At 42.6% G+C, this 27,766-nt stretch overlaps 3 protein-coding genes across 7 annotated transcripts in view; 2 read left to right on the top strand and 1 right to left on the bottom strand.

The window, feature by feature from the left end:
- The first annotated feature begins 402 nt into the window (after positions 1 to 402).
- LOC310680931 (cytochrome P450 2J4-like) lies at positions 403 to 9,354 on the top strand. Its single transcript, XM_083448147.1, has 9 exons — positions 403 to 1,087; positions 2,345 to 2,507; positions 2,636 to 2,785; positions 3,425 to 3,585; positions 4,641 to 4,817; positions 5,349 to 5,484; positions 6,077 to 6,264; positions 6,779 to 6,917; positions 8,131 to 9,354. Exons 1-9 carry the CDS (start codon positions 887 to 889, stop codon positions 8,304 to 8,306), a joined length of 1,491 nt encoding a protein of 496 aa, XP_083304273.1. The 5' UTR covers positions 403 to 886; the 3' UTR covers positions 8,307 to 9,354.
- Positions 8,843 to 27,766, top strand: LOC310680966 (uncharacterized protein). 2 transcript variants are annotated; one of them, XM_083448236.1, is made up of 7 exons: positions 8,843 to 8,969; positions 14,511 to 14,665; positions 15,005 to 15,148; positions 19,617 to 19,662; positions 23,716 to 23,811; positions 25,563 to 25,761; positions 27,479 to 27,616. In XM_083448236.1, exons 2-7 carry the CDS (start codon positions 14,556 to 14,558, stop codon positions 27,505 to 27,507), a joined length of 624 nt encoding a protein of 207 aa, XP_083304362.1. In that variant the 5' UTR covers positions 8,843 to 8,969; positions 14,511 to 14,555; the 3' UTR covers positions 27,508 to 27,616. The 2 variants fall into 2 exon arrangements, with proteins under 2 accessions (XP_083304362.1, XP_083304363.1); XM_083448237.1 differs by lacking the exon at positions 23,716 to 23,811 and having other exon boundaries at positions 27,479 to 27,766.
- The window catches only part of HOOK1 (hook microtubule tethering protein 1), a 31,030-nt gene continuing 21,410 nt past the window's right edge, over positions 18,147 to 27,766 (bottom strand). For 2 of the 4 annotated variants that reach the window (XM_083448055.1, XM_083448056.1), the window contains exons 16-22: positions 27,562 to 27,655; positions 27,073 to 27,107; positions 25,892 to 25,974; positions 25,324 to 25,424; positions 24,553 to 24,654; positions 24,197 to 24,265; positions 18,147 to 23,149 (exon numbers count right to left, since the gene is read on the bottom strand). In XM_083448055.1, the coding sequence (XP_083304181.1) occupies positions 22,979 to 23,149; positions 24,197 to 24,265; positions 24,553 to 24,654; positions 25,324 to 25,424; positions 25,892 to 25,974; positions 27,073 to 27,107; positions 27,562 to 27,655 (655 nt within the window). In that variant the 3' untranslated portion in view covers positions 18,147 to 22,978. The remainder of the gene's footprint in view (positions 23,150 to 24,196; positions 24,266 to 24,552; positions 24,655 to 25,323; positions 25,425 to 25,891; positions 25,975 to 27,072; positions 27,108 to 27,561; positions 27,656 to 27,766) is intronic. The other 2 variants (XR_014513008.1, XR_014513009.1) reach the window with 2 other exon arrangements.

Genomic DNA, 27,766 nt, shown 5'->3' with positions numbered 1-27,766 from the left:
TTTCCATGTGCTGCTCTGGTTTCGCCAGAAGTGGCTTAGTCATGCTGGCCACATGACCTGGAAAAACTGTCTGCGGACAAATGTCAGCTCCCTTGGCCAATAAAGTGAGACAACCCCAGAGTTGTCTGCAACTGGATTTAACTGTCCGGGGTCCTGTACCTTTACTGGGAGGGAAAAAAGCAACACAACGGTGATGTTGGTGTGCTGTAAACACACCAATGAAGCCAATGCATTTGCATTGCACAAAGTTTCGTCCTTCTACATGGTCTGCTACTGGCTAAAACTATCTTAGTACTAGATGTCTGTCCAGTGATCCCTGACTGTTGACCATACAACCTAGGGCTGTTGGGAGTTGGAGACCAAAAACAGAGGTGCTGGTCAGTCTGTTGCCAAAGCAAAATCTAACCCATGCAATACTGAACAGAAGGCAAGCAGGTTGACTTCTCTGGCTCCTTAGGAAGCGGGCAAAGCTGCTGAAACTACCACCGGTCCAAACATGTCAGGAACAGAAGACATCCTCCATAGTAAATGTTTTTAATTTCTTTATGGACAGTGCTTTGACTTGCAGTGGCAGAAAACCCCTTAGAAATGTCATGAATGAAAAGATCCTTTACTGTTTCACAAAAGTGAAAACAGGAAGGAAATATTATAATTCAGAAAGCGGCTGTTCTCCACTCTCTTCCCCGCCCCCCTTGGTACAGTGAGTGATTAAGTCATCTCCTTCCTGCCTCTTTGTGGGCGTGATATATAATATATACAAACTTTGCCCTTATTTCAGGAACTTTAGCCAAGAGGGCGGGTGTGGCTGCTGTAGTGGAGCCGCATAAAGTTTCCCTTGACACACAGCAGACTGTTCTGACTTAAGAACACCTAGAAGGGTTTGAAGATGTTGCTCCAGCTGCTCTCTGTCCTCTGGGAGGCCTTGTCCCTGCAAGTTGTTCTGGTGTTTCTGGCAACGTTTCTACTTATTGCTGATTACAAGAAACAGATTGGTCCAAGGAATTTCCCCCCAGGGCCCAGGCCTCTTCCCTTTGTGGGTAACATGCTGCATACGGATTTCAAGAAGCCTCAGATTTCAGTAGGAAAGGTAAGGATGGAGGAAAGGGCTTTAGGGTGGTGTGAGATGTTTCTCCCTATAAGGTGCCCAGCCAAGTGGGCGCAAAATTGAGAAGATCCATTGGGGGGTACCAGATTTGGGCCTCACTCACTACCTAACAGCTATTTGTAACAAATCTGTGTCCTTAACTCCCATTTGCTTTCTATGGCTGGCAGAATATTGTGGGTGTGTATGTGTATGTGTATGTGTATGTGTATGTGTATGTATGTGTTGTTGTACATTGCCCTACCATCACTCCCCCTTTATTTTTGCAACAGCTTTGTGTGGTAGACTAGGCTAAGTTATAGGTAAAGGTAAAGGGACCCCTGACCATTAGGTCCAGTCGTGACCGACTCTGGGGTTGTGGAGCTCATCTTGCTTTATTGGCTGAGGGAGCCGGCGTACAGCTTCCAGGGCATGTGGCCAGCATGACTAAATCGCTTCTGGCGAACCAGAGCAGTGCACGGAAATGCCGTTTACCTTCCCGCTGGATCGGTACCTATTTATCTACTTGCACTTTGACATGCCTTTGAACTGCTAGGTTGGCAGGAGCGGGGACTGAACAATGGGAGCTCACCCCATCGCAGGGATTCAAACCGCCGACCTTCTGATCGGCAAGCCCTAGGCTCTGTGGTTTAACCCACAGCGCCACCCACGTCCCTAGGCTAAGTTACTACATGCAAATAAGCAGCAAGTCTTGTGAACAGATTGCAGGTGAAGAATGGAGGGGGCCTGTCCATTTACAGCCCCTGGAAACCATTTTGGCAACTCTTATGTCCCTGATATATTTGACGGCAATCAAAGTTTCCTTCTTCTATACAGGCATTCAAGAAACATCAGGTACACAGACATAAAATCACAATTCTTTCTCCCTCTCCCTCCAGTCTGCCAACAGATTAATATATAACATATTAGATAGGATATTATATAATATGATGCTAATACTCCAGTGACATTTTTGTGGCATTTTTGTGCTGGTGGCAAGAAAGATCAGGGAGAAGAACCTGGACAAAACTGCAGTAAACTGTAAGGGAGATTCAGAGGTCTAAACTGGGGGGGGGGGACTATGTTGTGTGGAGTCCCCATTCTACACATGCGTCTGCACTTTATAGTTTTGACAATTCAGGCAGTGGCTCTGTTTTTTATATACAATTATATAGTTATGTTGATACATCTTCTCCTGATAGTATTTTGTAATGGACTTTGGCTAGTACACTAAAGCTTATTCACCTTACTGTCTTCATTCAGCTTGCAAAAAAATATGGCAATGTATTCGGCCTTCGTTATGGAAGCACAAGGGTTGTGGCTGTGAATGGATTACACCTGGTGAAAGAGGCTCTTGTCCATCAAGGAGAATATTTTGTAGATCGACCAAAAGCCCCTGTTGTTGATAAGTTATTTGGGTCACTTGGTAAGTTTCAGTTACTATGGTCAATGATTTGGATAATTAAAATTCCTTTTTTAATGATATGCACTGATTGCTTACTTACTTGCTACTTACTTACTTGCTGTACATACTTATTACTCCTTCCCATCTAGGGCTGGTCTTCTCTAATGGTCTCATCTGGAAACAACAAAGACGGTTTGCCTTATCAACACTCAGAAACTTTGGTTTGGGCAAAAGGTCTTTAGAAGAACGAATACAGGAGGAAACCCGTTACTTAAACGAAGCAATAGAAGCTGAGAAAGGTGAGAACCAGAGTCAACAAACCTGGGGAATATTTACGCTGCTATTTTCTATGAACAAGATAAAAAATACATTAGCCAGGGTGCGAAGCTCTTTAGCATTATTTCTTCTCGCAAATGTAGCACTGCTTGGACTGGAATGACCCTGTGATGGCGAAGGGGGTGTTGATAGGAAGCTCTTTGTGGTGCACAAAAGTTCTAGTGTGAAGCTTTGTGCTGGAACCTCAAGGCCACTGAACTAGAACAGACTTAAGAACAATGATGGAGTGTTTGGGCTGAGAAGGTGTGCAGATTTTGATGATTTGACAACCAACATCACAAATAGAATAGGGTTTGAAGTGCAATCATTTTGGTATATTTAGATACAGTACTATCTTTGAGACTGTCCTTACCCTTTTTGACAGCCATTGTTACAGAATAATCCTTGTCTATGGAGAATATAAATGCTCACTTGAAGATATAAATGGGCCACAGAGTCCTGGGTGTCCCAGGTTAAATTACAAGATATAATGTTAATACGAAATGCTTTCTTTGGCTAAAACAAATCCTGCCTCATCAACACGCAAGCACTTTCCCCACTTTCTGTTTTTGTTATCTAGAAGCACCCAAATTCCTTCTGCACCATTTTCTCTCTCTCCCCAGGGCAGCCATTTGACCCTCACTTTCAGATTAATAATGCTGTTTCAAATATCATCTGTTCCATCACTTTTGGGGACCGCTTTGAATACCATGACAATCGCTTCCAGAAGCTACTGCACTTGCTTGATGAGGCATTGCTTATTCAGGGAAGTGTTTGGAGTATGGTAGGTCTTCTCTGAGTTCTTTTGCATATAACCACAAAACAATTGCTTGGGCTCCAGTCACATTCCCACATTATTGCTGACTGTGAAATCATTTGCTTTAGTCCTCCTGTTTCTTCATGTTCAGATTTCTGTTTTCCCCGTCCTGTTCATTCAAGCATCTTTTTCCATCCATTTTCCTTTGCCCCCTAGTGTTGTTTATAAAAGTACTGAAGATGAAAAGGTTGGGATGTGTTCAGTAACGTAAAGTGGGAAGCCGAATCATGTGTTACAGCACAGATCATATTTTTAATGGGGAGAATAACATGTGTGGCTGAATAAAATCAAGGTGTGTGAACAGAGTGAGACCATCACAAATTATATACATAGAGTGAGCTGCCATTGTTCTGTCCCAGCTTCTGCCAACCTAGCACTTCGAAAGAATACAAGTAGATAAATAGGTACCATTGTGGCAGAAAGGTAAACGGCATTTCTGTACGCTCTGGCACTCATCATGGTGACCTGTTGCACCAGAAGTGCTTTATTCATGCTGGCCACATGACCTAGAAAGCTGTTTGTGGAGAAATGCCAGCTGAAAAGCAAGATGAATGCTGCATCCCATAGTCACCTTTGACTGGACTTAACTGTCCAGGGGTCCTTTGCCTTTACATGGATTAATTCTACACATACACCACTTACAATCTGTGTGTGAAGATGCATATCATTAAAGGGAAAATCTACATATTCATGAGATGAGCTGCCATTGATACATACAATTTTCAAAATGGTAATCATCTTCATGGGAATTACAAGTTGTGCTTGTAGAACTAACCACAATGTTGCCATTTGATTTGCAATCTGTACATTCTAACCAAGAAGTTAAGACACTGCTATAGGGTCCCATCATAAGCAGTGGTGAGTGCAATATTTACTCTGGTTCCAAGAGAGTCTGCCATCTTTGAGCCTGTGCACACCAGCCTTTATTACTGCTAGCCTATTTCCCATGACAGCAGCATGATGTGAATGTTTTTGAGAGGGTTTTCCCTTCACATATGTGATGTTAGTTTTTGTTTCCTCAGCTGTACAATATCATTCCCTCTGTCATGAAATACCTGCCAGGGCCCCATCACACACTTTTTAAAAAATGGGAGCAGTTGAAATCCTTTGTGAGAGGAATCATTGAAAAACACAAAGAAGACTGGAACCCATCTGAACCCAGAGACTTCATAGATGCCTACCTAAATGAAATGGCCAAGGTAAGAGAAGTAAAGGACAAAATGTATATGTATATATTTAATAATAAAATAATAGCAGAAGGCAGAGAAACAATATTAAAACCAGAACTAGTCTTGTGGTTTGTCTGAGTTGCCCCTAATGGCTGACCACATTTCAATATTTCCATTGAGTTTATGACTTCAGACAAAATATATTTCTGCATGCACAGGTCAATATATTTTGTGGGGAGACACCTCCCCACTTGTTCACTGCTGGGATTTCACCACTTGTCTGTGGTTTGTGAGAGCAAACAGTTGACATGACTAAAAGAATCACTGCCTCAGTTGTCTGAATAAACCTTCTCTAAGGCTTTGGCGTCCTTGACCAGAACAAACCTATACTTTATGCCAGCATCAGTGATTCACAGGACTGTTGCCTTGAGCTTCCTAAATCCTGGACACTTTTCAGGAGTAGAGCCCTTGCCTCCCCTAGTGATCTCTTGACATGTGGGTCTGACAGTAGGATGGTGTTTTTAATGGCTGCTTAACTCCTTGGTGCATTTCTGTTTTAAGGAGGATTCTGCTTCCAGTTTCCATGAAGAAAACCTTCTACATTCAGCACTGGATTTATTTCTTGCTGGAACGGAAACAACTTCTACAACCCTGCGTTGGGGTTTGCTGTATATGGCCATTTATCCAGATATTCAAGGTAGAACTGTAGTTGGCTCATTTGTCTTTCCTTACTTTGTTTTGTATATAACAAAGGCCTACTGAAAGCAAACATCAATATATAATCTTATCATTAGATGCTGAAAAGGTCTTTGACAAAATATATAAACAGTATATGGTGGCTGTACTAAACTAATGGTGGCTGGATTTCCTTTGGAATGCAAAAAATGGATTAAGATATTATGCGATTTGCCCACATGTAAACGCCATGTTTTCTGCTACTTTAGAGGAACTAGACAAGGATTTCCCTTTTCACTGTTACTTTTCAATATTTACATGGAACCCTTAGCTTGCGCAACATGGTTTTATTTACAGATGATATTCTTTTGTTTACTTCTAAATCCTCGTTTGCTGATGCAGATCATGGGGGCCTTTCCTAAAATAACAGGATACTCTGCTGACTGGTCCAAATGAAAATTGATTGCAATAAGTGAAAATTTGGTTACCCATCCATTTAAGGAGTATCAATTCTGTGTCTGCTCAAATCCATTAAATATTATAGATGGGCCTCCCCTACAGATCTTAGAAAAAGTCTATCCTTGTGTTGATGAGAGATTTTCTTTTATTTGCAGCAAAAGTCCAAGCGGAAATAGATTCTGTGATTGGCCAGTCTCGCCAGCCAGCGATGGATGACAGGGACAGAATGCCATACACCAATGCAGTTGTTCATGAAATTCAAAGAATAAGCAACATTATACCTTTGAATGTGCCTCGGTTGACAACAAAGGACACTACACTGGCTGGGTTTCATATTCCCAAAGTAAACATTAAGAAGATATACCTTTCTTATAAGCCTTTCCTCTTCTCTTGAGATGTGAAAACTTGATGCCAAAGTTCTAAGTCAGGGATAGCCAGTGTGCTGCTCCCAAGATGCTGTTGAACTCCTTCTGCTTGAGCCAGCATGGCCACTGGGCAGGCTCTGGGGTGTTCTTTGGGCACATCAAGATCTGGAGTGGAGGGAAGGGGTTATGGCTAGATAGACTTTTGGTTCTTTCCAACCCCTGGCAAAAATGGATTCCAAGCGCAGTCTGTACCATTTGCATGGATAGCTAGTTTCTTTTTTAATGACCATCACTAATAACCCAAACTGTAGCACCTGGCGTTTCCTATCCTACTTTGAATATATTTTAAAATCTAACCTGTGTTTTCAAAACATCATTTCTGGGTTGGACTTGAATCTAGGAAGCTTAGTACAGCTATAGTTGCACAGATCTAAACACAAAGATTTCTCTGCTCGTTCTAATCTGCCGTCTTCTTTGCTTCTTCTTTGTCAGGGAAGCTTCTTGGCCACCAACTTGACCTCACTGCACTTTGACGAGGATGAGTGGGAAACACCCAATGTGTTTAATCCTGGCCATTTCCTAGAAAATGGTCAGTTCAGGAAAAGGGAAGCGTTCCTGCCATTCTCTGCAGGTAACAAAAGTTGATCCATGGCTCCTTAGAATTGCAACAGAGACTGCATGATGATGGCTTGGTTGCTTGCAGCCTGGTGTACTACACGGGTCGCCTCCCTATTGGGGCCTGTGGTCACATTTGGGATTGGGAGGAAGTACTGTGGATGCAGGGGACGTGGGTGGCCCTGTGGGTTAAACCACAGAGCCTAGGACTTGCTGATCGGAAGGTTGGCGGTTCAAATCCCCGCGATGGGGTGAGTTCCCGTTGCTCGGTCCCTGCTCCTGCCAACCTAGCAGTTCAAAAGCACGTCAAAGTGCAAGTAGATAAATAGGTACCGTTCCGGCGGGAAGGTAAACGGCATTTCCGTGCGCTGCTCTGGTTCGCCAGCAGCGGCTTAGTCATGCTGGCCACATGACCCAGAAGCTGTACGCAGGCTCCCTCAGCCAATAAAGCGAGATGAGCACTGCAACCCCAGACATGGTCACGACTGGATCTAATGGTCAGGGGTCCCTTTACCTTTACTGTGGATGCAAGTCACAAAATGGCTACCATAGATAAGGTTACCAGATTTTTTTCAATGAATCCGGGGACACTTTTCAACTTCCTACTAAATAGATGGATTTTGTCAGGAGACTGATTTATAAATCCGGGGACTGTGCCTGGGAAACGGGGATGTCTGGTAACCTTACCATAGGAGGTGTGAAGTTACACAAAATTGTGTTTCTATACTCTTCCCCCCCCCCCCAGTAAGCCATGTGGATTTTGGGGGGAATATTTGCATACATTTTTCTCAGGTGCCATAAGTGGCACAGGTGCTCCACAAGTGGACAACAGCTGATGTATTTTTTCATAGTTTCCCCAAGGAAGAGAAACCCACTTCCATCTTGAACTTGAGGAACTGTTTGCCCACACCCTTAGCTAAGATATATGCAGATTAGGTAGATTCCTAATAAAATATAATTCAAATTGGTTTTTTTCTCCAAAACTGCATATGAGATAAATTTATGCAATTCAAATATATCTATTCCAAATTCAGTAAAATCATGATCATATTTGTTCAGTGTTCCCATTTGCTTGACTAGGAAGTAGGACCGACTTCTATATTTATTTTGCAACAGCAGAATTATTTTTTAAATTATTTGGTCTGCCCGTGTTGTTTAAATTGTGCCACTCTTCACAGTAGCAAAAGCTCTCGACTGAAACAGTCTTTTTCTCCCCCACCCCCTTCCAGGAAAGCGAGCTTGTCTGGGAGAGCAGCTGGCGAGGACCGAGCTCTTCATTTTCTTCACTGCCCTAATTCAGAAGTTCACATTTCAGGCTCCAAAGGATGTGACATTAAGCTGTGAATTTAGGATAGGTCTGACCGTGTCTCCCCTGCCATACAGGATATGTGCATTCTCTCGCTAAGAGGGCCCACTTTGCATCATTGCCATTTCTTCAATAAGTAGGATTAATTTATGGTGTAGGAACAGAACTTTGGCTTAATCCAAATTGATTGATTTGAATAACAGAATTTGAATGAGGGTGTGGAGCGGAGATAGCAAACAAGAAGTGAAACTAGACAAAGAGTCCTGTTTTTCTTTCCTCCCTCACAATGCAGTAGTTTCTATGTTTCAACTTCATTCTTAATCTAGCTGAGTAGACTTGTGTACATTGTAAGGTCAGTTAACTATCCAGGCAATTCTCTTTGAGTGCCTGGACTTTGACATCCACCCACCCACTACTTATTTGCACAGAACAGTTTCTAGGGAATACTTGTCTCAGGTGTGTCCAGGCAAGTTAACCTAGACAACTGGAATTAGCAGCTCTTTAGGACCCTGGGCTGTTTCTATCACCAGGTGTCCCAAACATCTCAGATTGGCTGAAAGCATAGAAGCAGGTGTTGCTTGTTTTACTCTCTCTTTCCTTGGGAGAGAGAACAAATGGCTTGCTGCTTTTACCCCCTTTCCTTTAAGGAAGGTCAAGACAATGGTGGGGTCCCCTGGCTGACACTGGTCCAGTTCAAAAGAGCGTAGAGGACACATATTCCTGCGTAGTTCTGACACGTCTTGTCCAGGAGGAAGACAGCTGGTAGGTGCTGCTGCTGCTGGGGGGCTCCTGGGAGGTTGTGGGCTTATGCTGGCCCTAGCAGTGGTGAGAAAAAGGCATTGCTTTCCTTGTAAGGATATGTGTGATCACAACTGAAGATAAAAATCTAATGGAATGCCCAGCATATGTTTATAAAATCAAAATGCAAAGTTTAATTGTTTTTCTAAATATCCTAAGGTAAGGTAAAAAGGTAAAGGACCCCTGGATGATTAAGTCCAGTGGAATTTGACAATGGGATGCGGCGCTCATCTCTGCTTTCAGGTTGCTCAGAGTTGGATTGTAGTCAATGTATTTTCCACAGGTTGTATTGTTTTTCAGAAGCATTATTGTTGTGATTCAATAAACATAGTGGATAACAAGGTTAAAACTGAGTCTGCAAAGTGATTTCCATGAAAATAGTTAAAAGTGGCAATTTAGCTGTTAGTGGGAAATTGCAAGTTTAAACCACAAGGGAGTATTAGTTCCACGTTATACTGCAACATCATCTGCTATAAGCATAGCAATTGCTAAAGACTGACTGATTTTGTAGCTCTGTTTCATTTCTAATTAATGAATGGTGGTCTAAAGTGAAATTCCCACAGCTGGGCTCTATTCTCTTAAGCTAAAAGGAACACAAACAATTGTAAAAGATGGACCATTTACTACCAGCTTGTTACTCAGAGGGATTTAGATAGAAATAGCTTGTAGCTGCAAACATGAAATATCTTGACAAGTAAGGACCAGGATTTGGGAAGACCTTTCTTTCTTGGTCTGACTTTTCATTTTAGTGCAGAGTTCTTCAATCATGGGTCTCTGTATGTTGCTGTACTAGAACTCCCATCATCCACACCTGGATTAATCAATGAGCAAGGATGATTGGAGCTGTAATCCAGCAACATTTGAGGCTACTTTAGCATGCATTGCTGTCATTCACAGGGCAAGCAGCAATGTCACTCTGAAGACATGCCCTCTTTCTATCAGTACTACTGAGTGCAGCTTTACAAAGTCCTTTTGAAAAAGTTGAAGCAGTTGTTTAGTGGGGCTGTTGTGCCTGCACTTCTTGGAGAGTCTTGGGCTAGATGCATATTTGTCCTGAGCCAACCTCTGCTGTAGTGTTTTGTGGAAGAAGGAACACAGAGTCTTAAGCCCTTTGAACAAATATTATTGAATAATGATGGTGTGGATAAAGGTTGACTCTCAGCTCTTTATAAAATTATATTGGGTAGCACTGTAGGTGGATGTGCTGGGGTCAAACTGCAGTTTTCCCTAGATGACAGAGACGGGGAAGGGTTGTGGGGAAAGTCACCTCATAAACCAATCTTTGTTTCTGTGAGGGAATTACTTTTACTACACAGCTGGAATTTAACACCCAAGCATTTGGCCCACAGTGCATCAGTTTCTTCCCCCGTGTATTGCGTGTGTTTGTCACCAGGTGGCATGTATTGATACACATGGTGGGATTGTTTGAGGGTCGAATGCTTTGGGGAGAAGTTGTTTCTAGAAATTTCTAAAATCATGCAACAGGATGCAGGCCTTTACCCCAAGTTTGGTACCATTGAATCTGTTCAAAGATCCAAATAAGGTTTTAAAGAATGAGGAACTTATCATTCACCTTTTTCTTGTGACTGGGTGGACAATAACGAAAGCTTGGAAGGGTCTGATTTACTGGCATCTTAAATTCTGGCATATAGCATTTTGCTAGAGAATGTTTCTCATAAACTAGTTATTGCGCAATGGGGCAACTGGGGAAAAAAATCAAATTGCAGCCATTTGCTTTTTGGGGGTATAGTGGTTTAATTTGCTGAAATGGGAATGTATAAATGTGTACTGCTGTGTGTTTACAGAAAACACTTTGAGTTTTGAGTGGTTAAATATTTAATTCTAGTATGTTCCCTAGTAGCTCTCATGGAGTTGGTTAATTTTGGTCACATAAGAAGTATTGGGTCACAGGCTACGTTTTGTGTGACTTCATTGTGATGACACAGCGTTGGAAGAGGGGTGAGTAATCTGTTAGGAACCCTGCAGGAGACAGTGTCAGAAATCCTCTCTGGACGCTGCTGGAAGTACAGCAGCGAATGCTTCTTTCTACGAAGGAGAGAGAGAGAGAGAGAGAGAGAGAGAGAGAGCGCGCGCAATGCATCAGTTAATGAGAGCTCTCCGAAGGCAGCTGAGCTGAAGACTGCTGGAACTTGAAAGCCATCTCTTCAAAGAGCTGTGCAGCCTAGGTACAGGTTGAGTCCAAAGCTGGAAGAGGGAGAGGCACAGTTCGACTGAATGTTTAAGCAAGCAGCTGTAGTACTCTGCAGCTAAGTGAAGCTACGCCCATGCTTGGATAAGCATGTGTCTTGTAAATATTCTGCATATATTTTTCTTTTTATCATCTGTTCTGCAAATAAAGCTTTAGAATATTTAATGAGGGTCTGGTCAATGCTTTAATTCCTAAAGGGCGAGTCAGTCTTACATATGATTTAGCTTCTGAGCTGCTAAATATCACTACTCTGCAACAGGTTTCCCTCTATTCCAAGTCGTGTATCCATGGTAGGGACTGGAGGAAAAATGACCCCTGGGAGGAGTGCAGAGAAAAGAAGCACCATTGTGCATCTGATGCGACAGAACTGGACGCCCCTTCATCTGCCCCAGCTGCAGCAAGACATGTCTCTCCCACATCAATCTCTACAGCCACAGCAGCCACTGTCACCTCCCAATAGCTTGACCTCACCCCCAAAGCGCACTCCTCCATTGTCTTCTGAGACAGACGGATGCCAACCAACATTTGAACATACAGATGGACAGGGGCATGGCAAGATAGTAAAAGTTTTAAATTTCTTTCAAGTTCTCAATCCTAGTCAGTTTGTGGCCAAGGCACAGGGCCAGTCCTGCCACTGAGTTGTGTGAGGTGACATATAATGGCAGGAGGTGCTGATAGCAGGAAGACTTTAGCGAACAGCAGGCCTCTACTCCCACGACAAGGAAACTTCAAGGCATGCTCTTCTGCCAACCCGAAGAAGAAGAAGAAAGCATTTCCTCCTCTTCCACTTGTTGCTCCACTCTGTCTGGATGCTTACATGCAGCTGCTGCTTGGCCATGCTGAGAGGGACTCAGGCTCAGGTGTCTGGGCAGGCAAGGCCTGGGGCCTGGGCAAGTGCACAAAGCTCTCTGAGGCATATTGGCTGGCAGTGAGATGGGTGGAGGCAAGTGGGCAGGCAGGCGAGCATCGTTGGCACCTGGCTGAGCTCAGCTCCTGCAGGTGTGCATCTCACCTAGCAAGCCTCACTCACTGAGCTTGGAGGGGAAGAAATGGAGTTCCTGGTTTCAGGGCTAGTCTACCTCTGGTGCCGTTTTCTCATTTGCCTCAGACGGCAAGATGTCTTGAGCCAGGCCTGCCAAGGCAAAATTGAACCTATGCAGAACAGAAGACCATTGAATTGACTCCTCTGACCCCTTATCAAGATATCAGTCCAAAGGTCTCAGGAACAGGATCATACTTCATGGCAGAAGTTAATTATTTATGCACAGAGCACAGACTTTGAAGAGAATTCTAGAAATGTCGGGAAGGACACTTACTTGTCTTCCGCAGAATTGTGAAAACAAGAAGGAAATATTCTGACTGAGAAAGCTACGCTCCCCCCTTCCCCCTAGGAAGAGTTACACATTAAGTCATCTCCCTTCTGCCTCTTTGTGGGCATGATGTATAATATGGTTACCAGATTTTTTTCAATGAATCCGGGGACACTTTTTTTTTTTTGAAGCTGAGTAGCAACAGGGAGTCAGTAGTGGGGATGGTGAGGCAAAAGACCCTGGGCCCAAGCATACATGCATATTGTATAAAGGTGCAAAGCTCTTCTTTCACACCCTGTGAAACATAAATGCACAGAGTTAAAAAAAAACTGGGCAACGGCTGGCAGGCTGCAACTCCCAAGCCTCCCCTGATCAGTCAAAACAAAGGGGGAAGGGGACAGGAGATTGCACAAGGCACATCATATGTGCACAAGACACATCATATGGGGACTTCTGGCGAGGAAAAATGTCGGGCGCCATGGCAGCGAGCAGCTCTTGAAGCCAGCCAGAACCAACTGCGCTACCAGGCTGGCTCCGGGCTGCTGAGGCTGCTGCTGCTGCCACATTTCCCGGTGAAAGATTTGCAAATCCAGGGACTGTCCCCGGGAACCGGGGATGTCTGGTGACCCTAATGTATAATGATGTGTGGAAACTTTGCCCTCAGTTCTTACAGGAACGTTAGCCAAGAGGGCAGGTGTGCTTCTCTACCTGCATGTGATTTTGGATTCCCTCGACAGATAGCAATCCATTCTGACAAAGGAAGGCTAGAAGGGTTTGAAGATGCTGCTCCAGCTGCTCTCTGTCCTCTGGGAGGCCTTGTCCCTGCAGGTCGTTCTGGTGTTTCTGGCTACATTTCTACTTCTTACTGATTGCAAGAAACAGATTCGCCCAAGGAATTACCCCCCAGAGCCCAGGCCTCTTTCTTTTCTGGGTAATATGCTACATATATATTACCTTACACAAGGTAAGGATGAGGAATCATGGCATGAGTTTAGCCTGACAATGCACTGTATAGGAGTGTAAGAAGAAGAGTTTGGATTTGATATCCCGCTTTATCACTACCCTAAGGAGTCTCAAAGCAGCTAACAATCTCCTTTCCCTTCCTCCTCCACAACAAACACTCTGTGAGGTGAGTGAGGCTGTGAGACTTCAAAGAAGTGTGACTATCCCAAGGTCACCCAGAAGCCGCATGTGGAGGAGTGGGGAATCGAACCCGGTTCACCAGATTACAAGTCCACTGCTCTTAACCACTGCACCACACTGGCTCATAGCTGTCAACTTTCAGATTTGAAAATAAGGGATCAGCAGCTTCACCTGTCCCGAGGACAATCTACAGGATATCTAACAATCCGGGATAGCAGCAGGAAGCAGCGGGAAACGGCGCTGGAATAAGGGAATTTCCCGCAAAAAAAAGGGAAGGTGGACAGCTATGCACTGGCTTCACTGGAGGATAAGGCTAAGATGCCCTCTAGCATCCTTAGACTGGTTAGCCAGATGTCTCTGAGAAGACCATAAACAGGGCACAAAGACAAATGCCTCTACTGTTGTTCATTCCCAGCATCTGGTATCCAGATATGTATTGCCTCTGAACATAGGATCTATTTTACCCAACAGTTATTTATAACAATTCTGTACCCACAATTGCCTTTAAAGGTAGGATGTTTATTTGCATGTGTCATTAGTAGGTTTTTCATGCCACTTCTGCCTTTATCCTGTAGCTCTGTCCTGGGAAAGGTCCAGAGCTACAAACCAATTTATCTGCTTGGACAAGGCAGCAGCCAGCTAGATCTCTCCTAGCTCCTCAGCCCAGAGAGCAGTTTGCTTTCTCCTTAGGCACAAGACGACAACACAATATGCAGGGTGGGTGAGGTGAGACCCTAGCCCTTCCCACAAACTCAATCCCAGACTTCAGGTCTTAATTAGGAATCATCATCATCATATTTTAAAAAACAAAATAGAAATGATTCTTCCTCACTCTCCTTCCAGCTTACTGAAAAATATGGCAATGTCTTCAGCCTTCAGATTGGAAGCATGTGGATTGTGGTTGTGAATGGATTCCATCTGGTGAAAGAGGCTCTTGTCCATCAGGGCGAAAACTTTACAGATCGTCCAAAAGCCCCAGTTGCCAATGAAATATTTAGGTAATTGAGTGAGGGTTTTTTAATATGGGCAATTATTTAAATGCTTAAAATTTCTCAAGTTTACATTTTCAAGGCTGATGAGATCTTTCCTTCATTTGTATTTGTATTTCTTCAATCTGGTTTGAAGAGTACAAATTAGGTAGATTTCCATTTAAATGTAAACAAAATTGAATTTCCCTCAATCCGTACACAAAATAGAAATTTATGTACCTGAAATGTGTCTATTCCAAAATCCTAGAAACAATTATCAAAGCTGTTCAGTGTTCCCATTTGCCTGACTGGCAAAATGAGATTCACTGTAGCTCTCCACTAACACAGTCTATTCTCCCTCTTTGCTAGGAAAGTGAGCTTGCCCTGGTCAGCAGTTGGCGAGGAGCGAGTTTTTCCTTTTCTTTGCTGTCCTGATTCAGAAGTTTGCTCTCCAGGCTCCAAAGGATGTGGAGCCTTTAGGCTGGAGTTACGTTGTTGCCGCTGCCGTAAAAGGTGTGTGCATTCTGTCGCTAAGGTGGGGGAACATATTTTATGCTGTTTTATTTTAAGTAGGTTTAGCAGTATTACCTCCTCAGTTTTTGTTCTTTATTGCCCATTGGTTCCAATTACCAATGTCTTTTCATGATAACAGTAGTCAGTTGAAAGTGACTGTGGTTAGTTAGAAACAGACATGCAGTGCTGGCTTAAGCATGTCTACCTAAGCTGGGAACAGCCCTGACTAGCCCCACAATTTACAACAGGAGAAATGGGGGAAACCTTTTTGCGAAAGAAAGCCCCTAATGGGGCTCTCTCCCTATTGGAAAGGCAAGCCACAGATACAGGAAGAATCTTCCCACAGGACAGGGCAGTGGCGTAGCGTGGGGGGTGCAGGGGGGGCCGGCCGCACCGGGCGCAACATCTGGGGGTTAGGGTTAGGGGGCGCAAATCCACGGGTTAGGGGGCGCAAATTACTTGCCTTGCCCCGGGTGCTGACAACCCACGCTACGCCACTGGGACAGGGTAAGGGGTGGGGTGGGAAATCGAACAGGAAAAAGGGGGAATTAAATTATTTAAGGGACTAGAGAGGATTAAAAGAAGGGGGAAATAAAGAAATGTAACCAGACAATGAGAAGATTGCTTCACTGTCCTCCAGACAGTCCAAGTGCTCCATGTGATCCGATGCCCACAGCGAAAGAGAAAGGAACATGCTGTGAGCCTTGTTTAAATAACCTCTGTTCCCACCCCTAAATTGGCAACATCAAATTTACCCCAGTAACACCAATCACCAATCCGATCCAAGCCCCTTCAATCTATCCTGCCTGGCAACCATGGGGTGCTTTGCTCGGCCCCATCCGCAACACGTGCTCTCCTTTAATGAGAACACGCTTTCTCAACATTCAGAGCAATTTATCTAACTCGCTTGGAACAAACTGTCCAGTGGAGCATGCTCAAATTTGTATACAGTGGTACCTCGGGTTAAGAACTTAATTCGTTCTGGAGGTCTGCTCTTAACCTGAAACTGTTCTTAACCTGAAGCATCACTTTAGCTAATGGGGCCTCCCACTGCTGCCGCGCTGCTGGAGCACAATTTCTGTTCTCATCCTGAAGCAAAGTTCTTAACCTGAGGTACTATTTCTGGGTTAGCGGAGTCTGTAACCTGAAGCGTATGTAACCTGAAGCGTCTGTAATCTGAGGTACCACTGTACAATTTACAAAGTGTATTGGACCCCTGTAGAGCTGCTAGAAGTTCTCCTTTTCAGCAAGTACTGAGTTGTTTTCTCTGATTTTATGTATTAAATAGGATTTATATACTGTTTAATCATAAAAAAACCAAGCAGTTTACAGAAAGTTTGTGTTATGTACTCAGTGGTCCGGACTAGGATTCTTTGCCCCTCTGTTCTGATTCGATACATGATATCCAATCAATAGCATTGTCAGGGTTTGGGTTACTGGCATTGGCTTTTAAGCTCTGAGTTACGATTCGCAGCTTGGGGGTTTAGACAACCAAACATGTTGAGAGTATGAGTGGCCCAGGCCTTCAGAAATACATACGTTATTACTTGCTTTGCCCCTGTTGCTTTGTTCTGTTTGCTCAATAAAGTCTCTTGCTGTAATCACTACGTCTCACCTCGTAGAAACTCACGTATACTTCAGCATGCATTCAAATTAGTGCATTAACATGTAACATGGAAACAGTGTGCCCTACTTTAATGAGAACACTGTTGTAGGACAGGACTGCAGAGCTCAAATGCTGGTGCTACTAAAGACAAGTGTGTGTGTTCTCCTATATGGAAACCGTATGGCCATAGCTCAGTGCTGGTGCATCTGGATTGCATGCAGAAGGCATCAGATTCTATCTCCTGCCTGCCAGTGAAATGCTTGCCTGAATACAGCTATTGTGTTCCCAATCTGTTGTTCCAGTCTGCAGGGAAGTCCAGGGCTGGCAGCCTCAGACCCCTGGGCTGGATGTGGCTCTCCTGCTTGTTCTGTACCACCCTTGGGCTATGCCCCTCTCCAGGCAACATTGCTCACTGGCTGTGCTGTTCAAACTGGAGAGCTTTTGCTTGGTTAGAATGTGTACTTTAATTGAGATATACTGTAGTGCCTTTTGCTTGCCCGGAGGATGAAGCAATGGGTCTGACTTTTGCGGAGCTGGAATGCAGCCTACTGTGCAAAAGTAACAGAGGTTTCTATGCACCCATTACTTTGTTCGCTTGCAAGCTACTACATGCCTCCTGTGTCACTGACCGGGGAGTGGGAAATTCTGCTCAGGAGCAACAGCATCACAGCCTTTGTAACAGCAGATTCTACCCCCACCCCACCCAGCCACAGGGTGGTGAATAGCTCCACAGTGCTTTCTGTATTCAAGCCAAGATTTTTGTCTGTGCTTGCTTACTTGTTCTGTAGAAAGCTAGCAGTTTCAAGAGTTAAGACATTTTACTGCAAGCAGATTATGAGTCATGGTGACATTATAAAGAGGCTTAGCAGCTACAAACAAGTTTCTGGCTACTCAGAAGCTGGCTACATCACTTCTTCCAGATGTTGCTTAACCACCCACATTTTAGGTGGAAGAGCAAGTGTGGAGGGGCTGCATCACACTTGTAGAAACCTAGGCCACAAAGCACTGATAGAGGTGAGTGCTTGCACAAACAGAGGTTCAGGGACCCAAAATAACATGACACATGCATTCATCCAATGGCAATGCTCTGATGGCTCCATCTTGTTTAATGCAAAACAAGAAAACGTGTTATGATCTGCTTAATTGCTGTGTAAAGCTCCTGTAGGATACACGGATTCAATACAAAGGAGGCACATGACAAAGTTTACAGTTATTGGTATACTGTGCTTCTGAGGTGCTTAATAATACTTATTTTCTGCAGCTCTCACAAATTAGTGTGTTTTGTAGTTTTGGGAGTGGGGGTAAACAGACTGCAGCTGGTTAGGAGTATGCAGTGGGTTTGACAAGACTGTAACGCAAAGGGTGCTGATAAAATAACCAGAGACCACAAAATTAATGTCAAAAGGTTTTAATGTGAATATAAAAGAATATTTCTTGAATCAAGAGTAAAACCATGTTTACAAATTAGTGCAATTTCTTCCTCTATTTCTATACAGCCCATTTGCTTTGCACAGGATCAGACTTGTACACGTCAAATAGATTAGACCCCGGCAAGTCTAACAGAAAACCTGAAGTCAGGCCTATTTATCCTTACTGAAGAAAAAACATTGGTATTGCTTACAATTATGTGAATCCAAGCAAATGGTTATTGTAGAAAAGAACACTTTTTATTAATGAACTAAAACTTTTCATTAATTCTACTGCATGTTTTAGTTTGGTCGCGTTCTTACAGAAACTTGTCTAAATGTATGCATGATTTTTAAAAGTTGGTGAAATCACATATCCCATAATTAGCCATAGTGTCAATTCATAAATTGTTATACAAACAAAGTGCTTTTACTCTAATGAAAATAAACATGCAATCAATACAGGGAACATAGTGTTTAAGCACCACTTGAGGTTTTTACACAATCCCCACTGAAAGGAATGGAGATTGTGTGGGAGTAGTGATAGGTTTTGCCAATAATTGCCAAACACTGTACAACTTACTAAGCAGTAATTGCAGCCCAAACCTGATTAAAATGTGACTGCAAGGTTTTGTGGGACCAACACTTGGTGAACCAGTTTCTATGCTACATTTTTAATTAATGAAGAATTACAGATGAAGGGTGATTGCAAGTCTCCATCAGCTCAAGTAAGTCTGCATCTGACATCAATTAATATTACTTTATTAGAGAGACTGCTTTTTCAGACATAGTGTGTATGCATCAACATTTTCATCCCATCTAAGCACAGCACATTTTAAGGACTTAACATAGATAAGTAACTCCTTTGCATTATGTTCAAATCAAAGAAATATTCCACACTAAGGCTGCAAATATTCCACACTAAGGCTGCAATCCTATACATACTTACATGAGAGTAAGTACCATTGAACTCAGTGGGGCTTACTTCTGAGTAGACATGTATAGTATTGCCCTGCAAGCAAAACACAAGAGAGACTAACTCAATTCATAGTTAAATTAAACTAGGAGAATCAAAATTCTGAATTCAATTGCTGGTGATCAAATAGCTGAATTTTATTACTCAAAGGAGGTAGTTTAAGTTTAGAAACTAAACACCAAGTAGTCCACCACAAATTCAGTTGCACACAATTACTACATAAAATTGCTATGGCTGCAGATTCACAAGTTTACCTGTGCAATGATTGAGCTGCTATGCCTCCATGGACACTCAGTGCAATCCAGCAGCATGAAAATATGCACATAAAGGGGTTGCCCACACATTTCCTCTGGCCAAACAGCCAAGCCTAGGAGCTGTGTATATAGCCTGTGAATGGTCAGGTCACATAGGTGGCAATGGGCACAATATAGCAACAATTCTACCAGGATAGCTGAAAAATCTCTCTCTCTCTCCTTTTAGATTAATCCTTGTGAAGTTCAGCATTCTGAAAGATGGCTGCAAAATGGTAAGTAGTAACATTTTCTTTAACAAGTTGGGACTAAAAAGAACACATGGCAGTAAATATGCTTCTCTGACAAAAAAACTCCCCATCGAGTTTTTCCATAGATGTCTAATTGAATTCACCGACATATCTACTTTGTCTCTTAGTTCATTAAAAAGCTCAAACTTTCTAAGATTGCATGGGATGTAGCCCTCTGCTGACAGAACACTCTTTTTAATCCAGTAGATTGTGAGCAGAAAGTGAGGACAGATGAGACTTAAGATTCCCCTCTTCCTTCTGCAATCCCTCCAGAGGATTGGGAGGTCCTTTGGACTAGTACTTAAAAGTGGTATGGGGGACTGAAGGAGGAATATGTGGAAATAAACTTCTGCTCCCATGTACTCATAGGAGCTTTCACAAGATCAAAGGCCCTTCCATTAGCCAGGGGACATGACTGGCTTCAACCCATGGAATTTGTAATTAAAAATAATGTTACCACCATCATTCTGTTCCATCTAACAGAGCAGTGATGGCCAAACTTGGCCCTCCAGCTGTTTTGGGACTACAATTCCCACCATCTCTGATCACTGGTCCTGTTAGCTAGGGATGATAGGAGTTGTAGTCCCAAAACAGCTGGAGGGCCAAGTTTGGCCATCACTGTAATAGAGCAATGCCAAACTACCACAAAAAAGTAATTTAAGATAAAGTACAGCCATATTTTTCTGGCTCTTTGACATGGAGGTAGACAGTACCAAGACACATATGCAGCAGAGTTGCATCAGCTAGCATCCAACTCAGCCGCTCAAGTTAGCTGACACCAAGTCCCATAGAAATTAGTCAGTCCTGGCTTTTTTTTTTTTAAATTCACTGCTTACAACAGAATGTACAGCACAATCTAAACTATGCCCACTTGGAATGGTGCTTGGACTGCAGCTTTAGTTATTACTAACTTGAGCTGGACTGGGGCCTTGATGTTGACTTTCCTGTACTAGCAGTAGTTGTCATACAGAACACACTATAAATTAAAGCCACTGAAGAAAAGTATCCTATGTATGTGAATTGTTATCTGTGGAGACTACTCACTGTGACCATATTTGATTACAAGAATATAGTATAGTATCAAAACATTAAGCAACATGCTACAAAATTTGTATTCACCATTTCTCCCTACAAATTCAGACCAGGGAAAAAGCTACCAAAAACACAAGTCAGCAGGTTGAACAGAACGGTAAGAGCTTAGTACCAAGGAGGTAGTCAACAGACATGAAATCTTGAAAAACAGCTTGAAAGACTGAAGGCTCAGACAGTAGCACACTATAACTTTACAGTGCTGGTATTAAGTATAGCACGTCATTAAAAAACAGAATTGTTAGACATTTGTAGTATCAGTTTCCACATAAAAGCATGTAATACTGTAGTCACATCATCAGATATTTTAGGCCAATTTTAATAAAACGCTAAAAATTTTAAAGTTTAAGCTGCAGTTATTGATTATGTTAGTCCTCACCCCCAAAAACCCCCTGCAACTCAGATTACAGACTTCATTTTATTTGCAGTAATGTTCAAGGCTGCATTACATTTTATAAACATAATTCTGGCCCATGTGCAAGTAACTTTTTAAACACAGAGTCCACCTTAAAAAATAACCATGCATTCCACCCTGTGAACATGCACTTAAGTCTGCTCTTTGTGTCTGGAATTACTGCTATCGGCCTAAATAATAATGTGCCTCAATTTTTAAAATTACAAAATGGCTAATTGCAACACAAAGTGCAATGGTCTACTTCATCAGATGCACAAAGTAAACAGCACACACAAACAACTGTGAGAATCTTCCCTACTGCTTTTGTTCTCTGACCTGATAATGATAATTTTTAAATGTTAATAGCATTTTGGAAGGCTTTAAAAGCAACCCTAGCAGCTTCTTACTAGGTAAGAAGGTAACCTACTCCAGCGACTCACCGTTCTCTGGAATAGACTTCAAGCTCTTATTCTGCAAAAGATACAGCAACAAATGATGTCTACCTAATGCCATCAAGTTACTCCCTTGGAGCTCAACCCAGTACCTAGTCATACCACAATGGAGGGCTAGACACACAAGTGTCTGGGACATCTGCAGCCAATCCTCAGGAGCAGCATAGGATCAGAGCCTTCCTCTCACTGTGCCACAGCTGAACACACTGCATCCCTGCATGAGCAGGACATTACACGACAGAGACAAAAACAGACACCACTCAGTAGTCTGGGCTCAAAACCTACTAAGGAGACTTCAGTCAAGGTTAATTTTGCAACCTTTAAAAAGGCTGTAATTTTACGTGTTTTTTTTTAAAATAAAGACATCGATAGTTGAGTGCAAATACATAGACATTTTGTCTTTCCTGAATCCTTTTCATTACATAAAATGGCGATTTAAGGCTGCAGTCCAAACCCTGGCCAGGGGGCAGCAGAACCTAATGGAGTAGCAGTCCCACTGTTATATCTATAGCCCAGCAGGCAAAGAGCTGTCTCAGCTTGGGGCTGGTGAAGTGATTAAGTCCTCACCAGGCCCAATGATGTCACATCAAGGCAGTGTGGCTGGCTTGGATTCCAGTTCCTTCCAGGCCAACTGGCTCAGGTCCTCCCCACAACACTCTTTTTCAGGGTTTTGTATCGGCCAGTGACCCCACTGACGACACTCCTAGCTCCCCGCTCCAACCCCCCCCCAAAGGGGTGTTTGGACTGCAGCCCCAGTACTTATTACAAAACTGAATGGGAGTTCAATAAAGCTTGAATGGACTTCAGCAGAACTGCAGCATTAGGTGGACAGTCCTGAAATTAGTAAATCATTTTGGTTACAATTTGCTTGCAATCAAAAATCCCTCATGCCATGAATGCTGAAAAAGAATGATAGATTTTCTAATTTGGTCCTTGTTATTTTTGTAACGTAGCAGAAGGTCCGGGGGTGGGGTGGGGGGCGAGGATTACTTTTCTTTGTGCAGATGACAGTCATAAAACTGTACTCCCACTAAAATCAGTACACATCCTAGACTAAAACATTAAATAGGATTTTAAATAGGATGCCAATTTTGGTATTTATATATACATTATGAAGACAAATAAAACTCCTTTTGAGCTGTGCTTATCGACACATACCTCAGATCTGTTTAAAATCAAGAAAAGTAATTTGACATATGTTGCTTTTTATAGTCATCGCTGGCCAAATCAAATTTACCAGCCTTATGGGTCTCAGATGTAAAATAGCTGATGCCCAGCATCACAATCACGCTCTTCGTCAGGTAGTTAAAAACAAAAGTTACAAAATAAGTTAAGGACACTTTAGTGCACGAATATCCTCTGTGGTTTAATCCGATGTTGCAGGTGGTACTTTAACAGAAAGATTCCTTCGGGTATTGGTCACGTGCCGTTGCTGTGCAAGGAAAGAGCGCCCGGGTGTGCAGGGACCAGCGTCTTTGTAGGCAGCATTCCCACTTAGGAGTCTAGATTCCATGCCCAGTTTATGAAATGCTAAGCTCTGGAATGAAGCAAGATTAAACATGATTCCTTGCATTCCTTCCTGAAAACAGTTAAGAGATTCTGGCAGCTATTATAGCCACTATTACTCAAAATTATTATTCATACATATACCATTTTCTGAAAGAAATCATACAAAGTAGGACATTAAAGGTAAAGGTACGCCTGACCTATAGGCCGAGGGAGCCGGCGTTTGTCCACAGACAGCTTCCGGGTCATGTGGCCAGCATTACTAAGCTGCTGATGGCGAACCAGAGCAGCATACGGAAAAGCCGTTTACCTTCCCGCCGGAGCGGTACCTATTTATCTACTTGCACTTTGACGTGCTTTCGAACTGCTAGGTTGGTTGGTGCAGGGACCGAGCAACGGGAGCTCACCCCGTTGCGGGGATTCGAACTGCCAACCTTCCGATCGGCAAGCCCTAGGCTCTGTGGGTTAGACCGCAGAGGAGGACATTGAAAGTAGGTAATTTCGTATTTTAAATTTTGTAGATTATAAACCTAAATTTAAAATGCATATTATAAATCTAAAAGGAAACATTATGCTGCTGTTCTACTTGCATGGCAGATTTCTGCTTGCATAATGAAACCTCCCCTGCAGCCCTCACTGCCTGGCCACTCAAAAATCTTCTCCAAAGGAAGAGAGGAAGGAAAATCCAATTGTGTGAGCAGAACTCTGTACATGCAGTGCTGGATTCAACCCACCATCTTCTCAGAAGTCTGACTGGCTGCAGTGGTACAATCTACCAAGCTCCCCACCCATGCTACAGGACAACTTGCAAATATGTCAGAAAAGTGGGGGGGGGGGCAGTTGTTATATAGCATTTAGCACACTGCTGATGCTAAATACATAGTGGTTACAGTACCACTAGAGATAGGGACCATCTTCATTTCTCAACATAGAAAACAATCCCTCATTTCAATAAATGGGCATTTCTTAAATTTCAAAATTCAGTATTTGGTTTCTGACTATTTTGGCTTCTGAGAAGTATTAATACTTATTTTCACATATTCACTCTCTCACACAAACAAGACACACTTTAGCTTACCTTGTTGTACCATGCAGACACAATTAACTTTTCTTCATGGTCATGTAGCCTGGCCAATTTACATTCTCCCTACAAAAAATTTACAAATTGTTAAGATATAGGCAAAGGAAATTATATTGGCCCCAACATTCAAAGTTAACCAAGTGATCCATGTTTACATAATTTTGTAAGATGCTTCATAAATCTCAATGAATACTGGAGCTTGTATTGAATGCTCTGTTCTCTCTATACTTTCCTACTATGTATGGTTATAAACAATGGTTTTTGAAATAACTGTTCTCCTGGCTCTTCTGTATAGCAGTTCCTGTAATTAAATTGGAAACAACATCCAGAGGAGATGCTAAAATTGTTCTTACCTCAAGTGCTTCAATTCTTTTATCTTTCTCTGTCAGCTGTTTCCTCAGCAACATGATTTCAGCAGATGCAGGATTTAATTTGGGGTCCAACGTTTTTATCACCTGCATAAAGATGAACATAAATGAATTTGGCAAACCTACCTCCTACCCAATCAAAATAATTCAGCAGTAAGATGTGCAACGCTTCATTAAAAAAACAAAAGAACCAGCACAATGTATTGTATCCAACTAAGTTAAGAAACAGACGAGACCCACTAAAATTAATGGACCTACTTTAGTCATGCCAATTAATTCCAACAGGTCTGCTCTAACACTGGTTAAAAATGTCAACCATATAAAAGCATGTGTAAGCATTTTGGTTGATGTTGCTGAATGAAAGCCGAAACAACAGAACTAGAAAAGCTGAACACAAAATATAGAATGAATCCACCTTTAAACATGATGGTACAGGTGTACCTTGGATGCCGAACGCCTTGGTACTCTGATGTTTTGGCTTCCAAACGCCGCAAACCCGGAAGTGAGTGTTCCGGTTTGCAAACGTTCTTTGGAACCTGAATGTCTGACGTGGGTTCCACGGCTTCCAATTGGCTGCAGGAGCTTCCTGCAGCCAATCAGAAGCCGAACCTTGGTTTCTGAACCTTTTGGAAGTTGAATGGACTTCCGGAATGGAATCCGTTCGACTTCCGAGGTACAACTGTAGTTAGCATGAGAGAGGGGCTTCCAGTTCCAGATTTGTAGGGGGGAAAACCTGACATTTTAGAAAATACTCACACTTCTTGCTTTTTCCAGGTACATTTTATACCTCTCCTCCATCGATTTCATATCTTCATCTTTCTTATGCAAAGCTGCTTCCAGTTCTTCAATTTTTTGTGCTGTTTATCAGAAAACCAAATGTCATTATTAATGGAGACTGTGTCTTATCGAAGCCTCAAATAATTGATGAACTTGAGTTGGGATACAGCAGGCTCCAGAAGGGTTCACAACCATTTAATTATTTCTATCCATAATAGGAACAACTAGGAGTTCCAGGCAAGTACCATCAAACGATAGCCAAGGAAGTCTGGCTTGTGGCAGCTTTTCTCCATGATGGAGCTTCATCATTGTCCTTCGAGAAGCACAGTATGACACCATCTCATGGACAGCAACTCAATCATTTAAGATTTAGTTATCAGAGCAAGAGGAAAAGCACACCATCTTCCCATGTACCAGGTACCGTTCTGCAGTATTTTACAGACTAATGGAATAAGATACCAAGCACGTAGCCTAGCCCAGGCATGAGGAGAAACTGTAATGAAACAATATTGCTGATAAAAATTAACATTCACATCAAATCACTCACCATTTTGATTTAGATCTGGCTGCAGGTCTGCAAGAAGCGCCTCCTTCTTCTGCAATTCATCATGGACTTCACTCAATTTTTCCCTGTAAGATTCAAAATCAGAGGTCAGGCCACATCAGCATTTCATATTCTCACGAGCCCAAAATAGCCAGATAAACTGCTCTATACCAGATGCAGTCAAACCTCAGTTGTCGAACGTAATCCGTTCCGGAAGCCCATTTAGTTTCCGAAATGTTGCACAACCGAGGTGCAGCGTCCGATTGGATGCAAGAGCCTCCTGCACTCAAGCAGAAGCCACGTCGGATGTTTGGCTTCCGAAAAATGTTCAAAAACCGGAGCATTTACTTCCAGGTTTTTGGCGTTCGGGAGTCAAGGTTTGGCTGTATTACTATATTTTCAAAAACGAACTGGAAGCAAGAAACACTAACAAATTAGCTGTAAGGCAAACTATCCCAAATCAAATATATAAATTTTCAGAGCAGACACTTAGGAAACAGAAGATACTCAATGGTTTTCTATTACAAATATTGTAGGTCTTGTCTACACAAAGAACTGGAAAGCTTTTTAAAAAAAGTAGTGAAGGTTTTAAAAAAAGGTGTTGGTATATTCAAACCTGCTTTGGGACAATATGCAATTTAATTGCTGCAGTTCTGAGTGACTACAGAACATTACAAATACCATGCTGGATATGGAGTGATGCAGGGGAAGACAAGTGAATGAATGAGATCCTCAATCAGGCAGGAGCATTCGGTGGCGTCCTGGAAACCGGATCATAGCTACTGACTGAGACAGTGGGGGCAGGGCAGGCAGGGCAGTGCTGGCATACCAGCAGAGCCAACCTGGTGCTCCCGCCCCACCCCAATCTCATACTGCCCTGCCCCACACAATCATGGTAAGTGGAAGTGACACAACTGGTGGCAGGCCAGTTCCATAGCACCACCCTACTGGCTCCTCCAACAGGGTTATGAAGCTGTCTGCTTGCATCAAGAATGTAGAGTATTGCAGGGAGGGCTGATACGGATTGGTATAACTTCTTTAATGCCCACGGCAGCATCACTTCCTCTCCTTCCACAGCAGGGAAGGGACAGAAGACATGAATCAACTTGCATATAGTCAAAAAGAATCTCTCATGCTTTATGTTTACACACATACAGCACACTAAAATAAAGTATGTAACTTACATATGTGCTGCTATCTTCTGCTTCAGCTTGCTGGACTATAAAAACAAGTAACATTTATTAGGTCTTATTATTTATTAGGACAATAATTTATTCCCAACAGTAACCAGTTCTAGTAGCTGTTGATGACACACACAGGTGCTAGTTTAGTGCTTAATGATTGCTTCCAACAATGTAATGTTGGGAGGCCTCTCTCCAAAGATGACTTAAGCAAAAGGTGTTTTTTAATTTTCTTTTAACACTTATTCTCACCATCACTCAGGAGGACTAAAGAGATTGTTTTGCATGTGAAACTCAGATTCAAGTTCCCCACCTTTTTCAAAAGCTTTTTCTAATCATTTCAGAATGTTTGCTTTTCAGTTTGTTTTTACATTTTACATGGCTAAAGATATGTTTTCATTGTAAACAGAGCCTTCAGCAACAAAACCATGGTGCTAGGACAACAAACAGCAGGAAGCGGTATTATGAAAACTATCCCCATCTAATACCTACCCCTTCCCCTTCAGTCTTGGATTCTTGTTCCTGCAAGGTCTTCTGGAGGTCCTCAATCTGCTGCTGCAGCTCTCCAACCCGCTCCTTGCTCAGCCTACGGAGAAGCATTTTTTAAAGAACACAAATGTTATATGTACATCTAACAATCCAATTGCTAATCGTCAGAATTCAAGTATAAGAAATAAAAGAAGTCAACTTTCTGGCA

Source organism: Podarcis tiliguerta (genome assembly GCF_965153285.1).
Source record: "Podarcis tiliguerta genome assembly, chromosome: 6".
Taxonomy (NCBI): Eukaryota; Metazoa; Chordata; class Lepidosauria; order Squamata; family Lacertidae; genus Podarcis; species Podarcis tiliguerta.
This window is presented reverse-complemented; position numbering and strand designations above follow the sequence as displayed.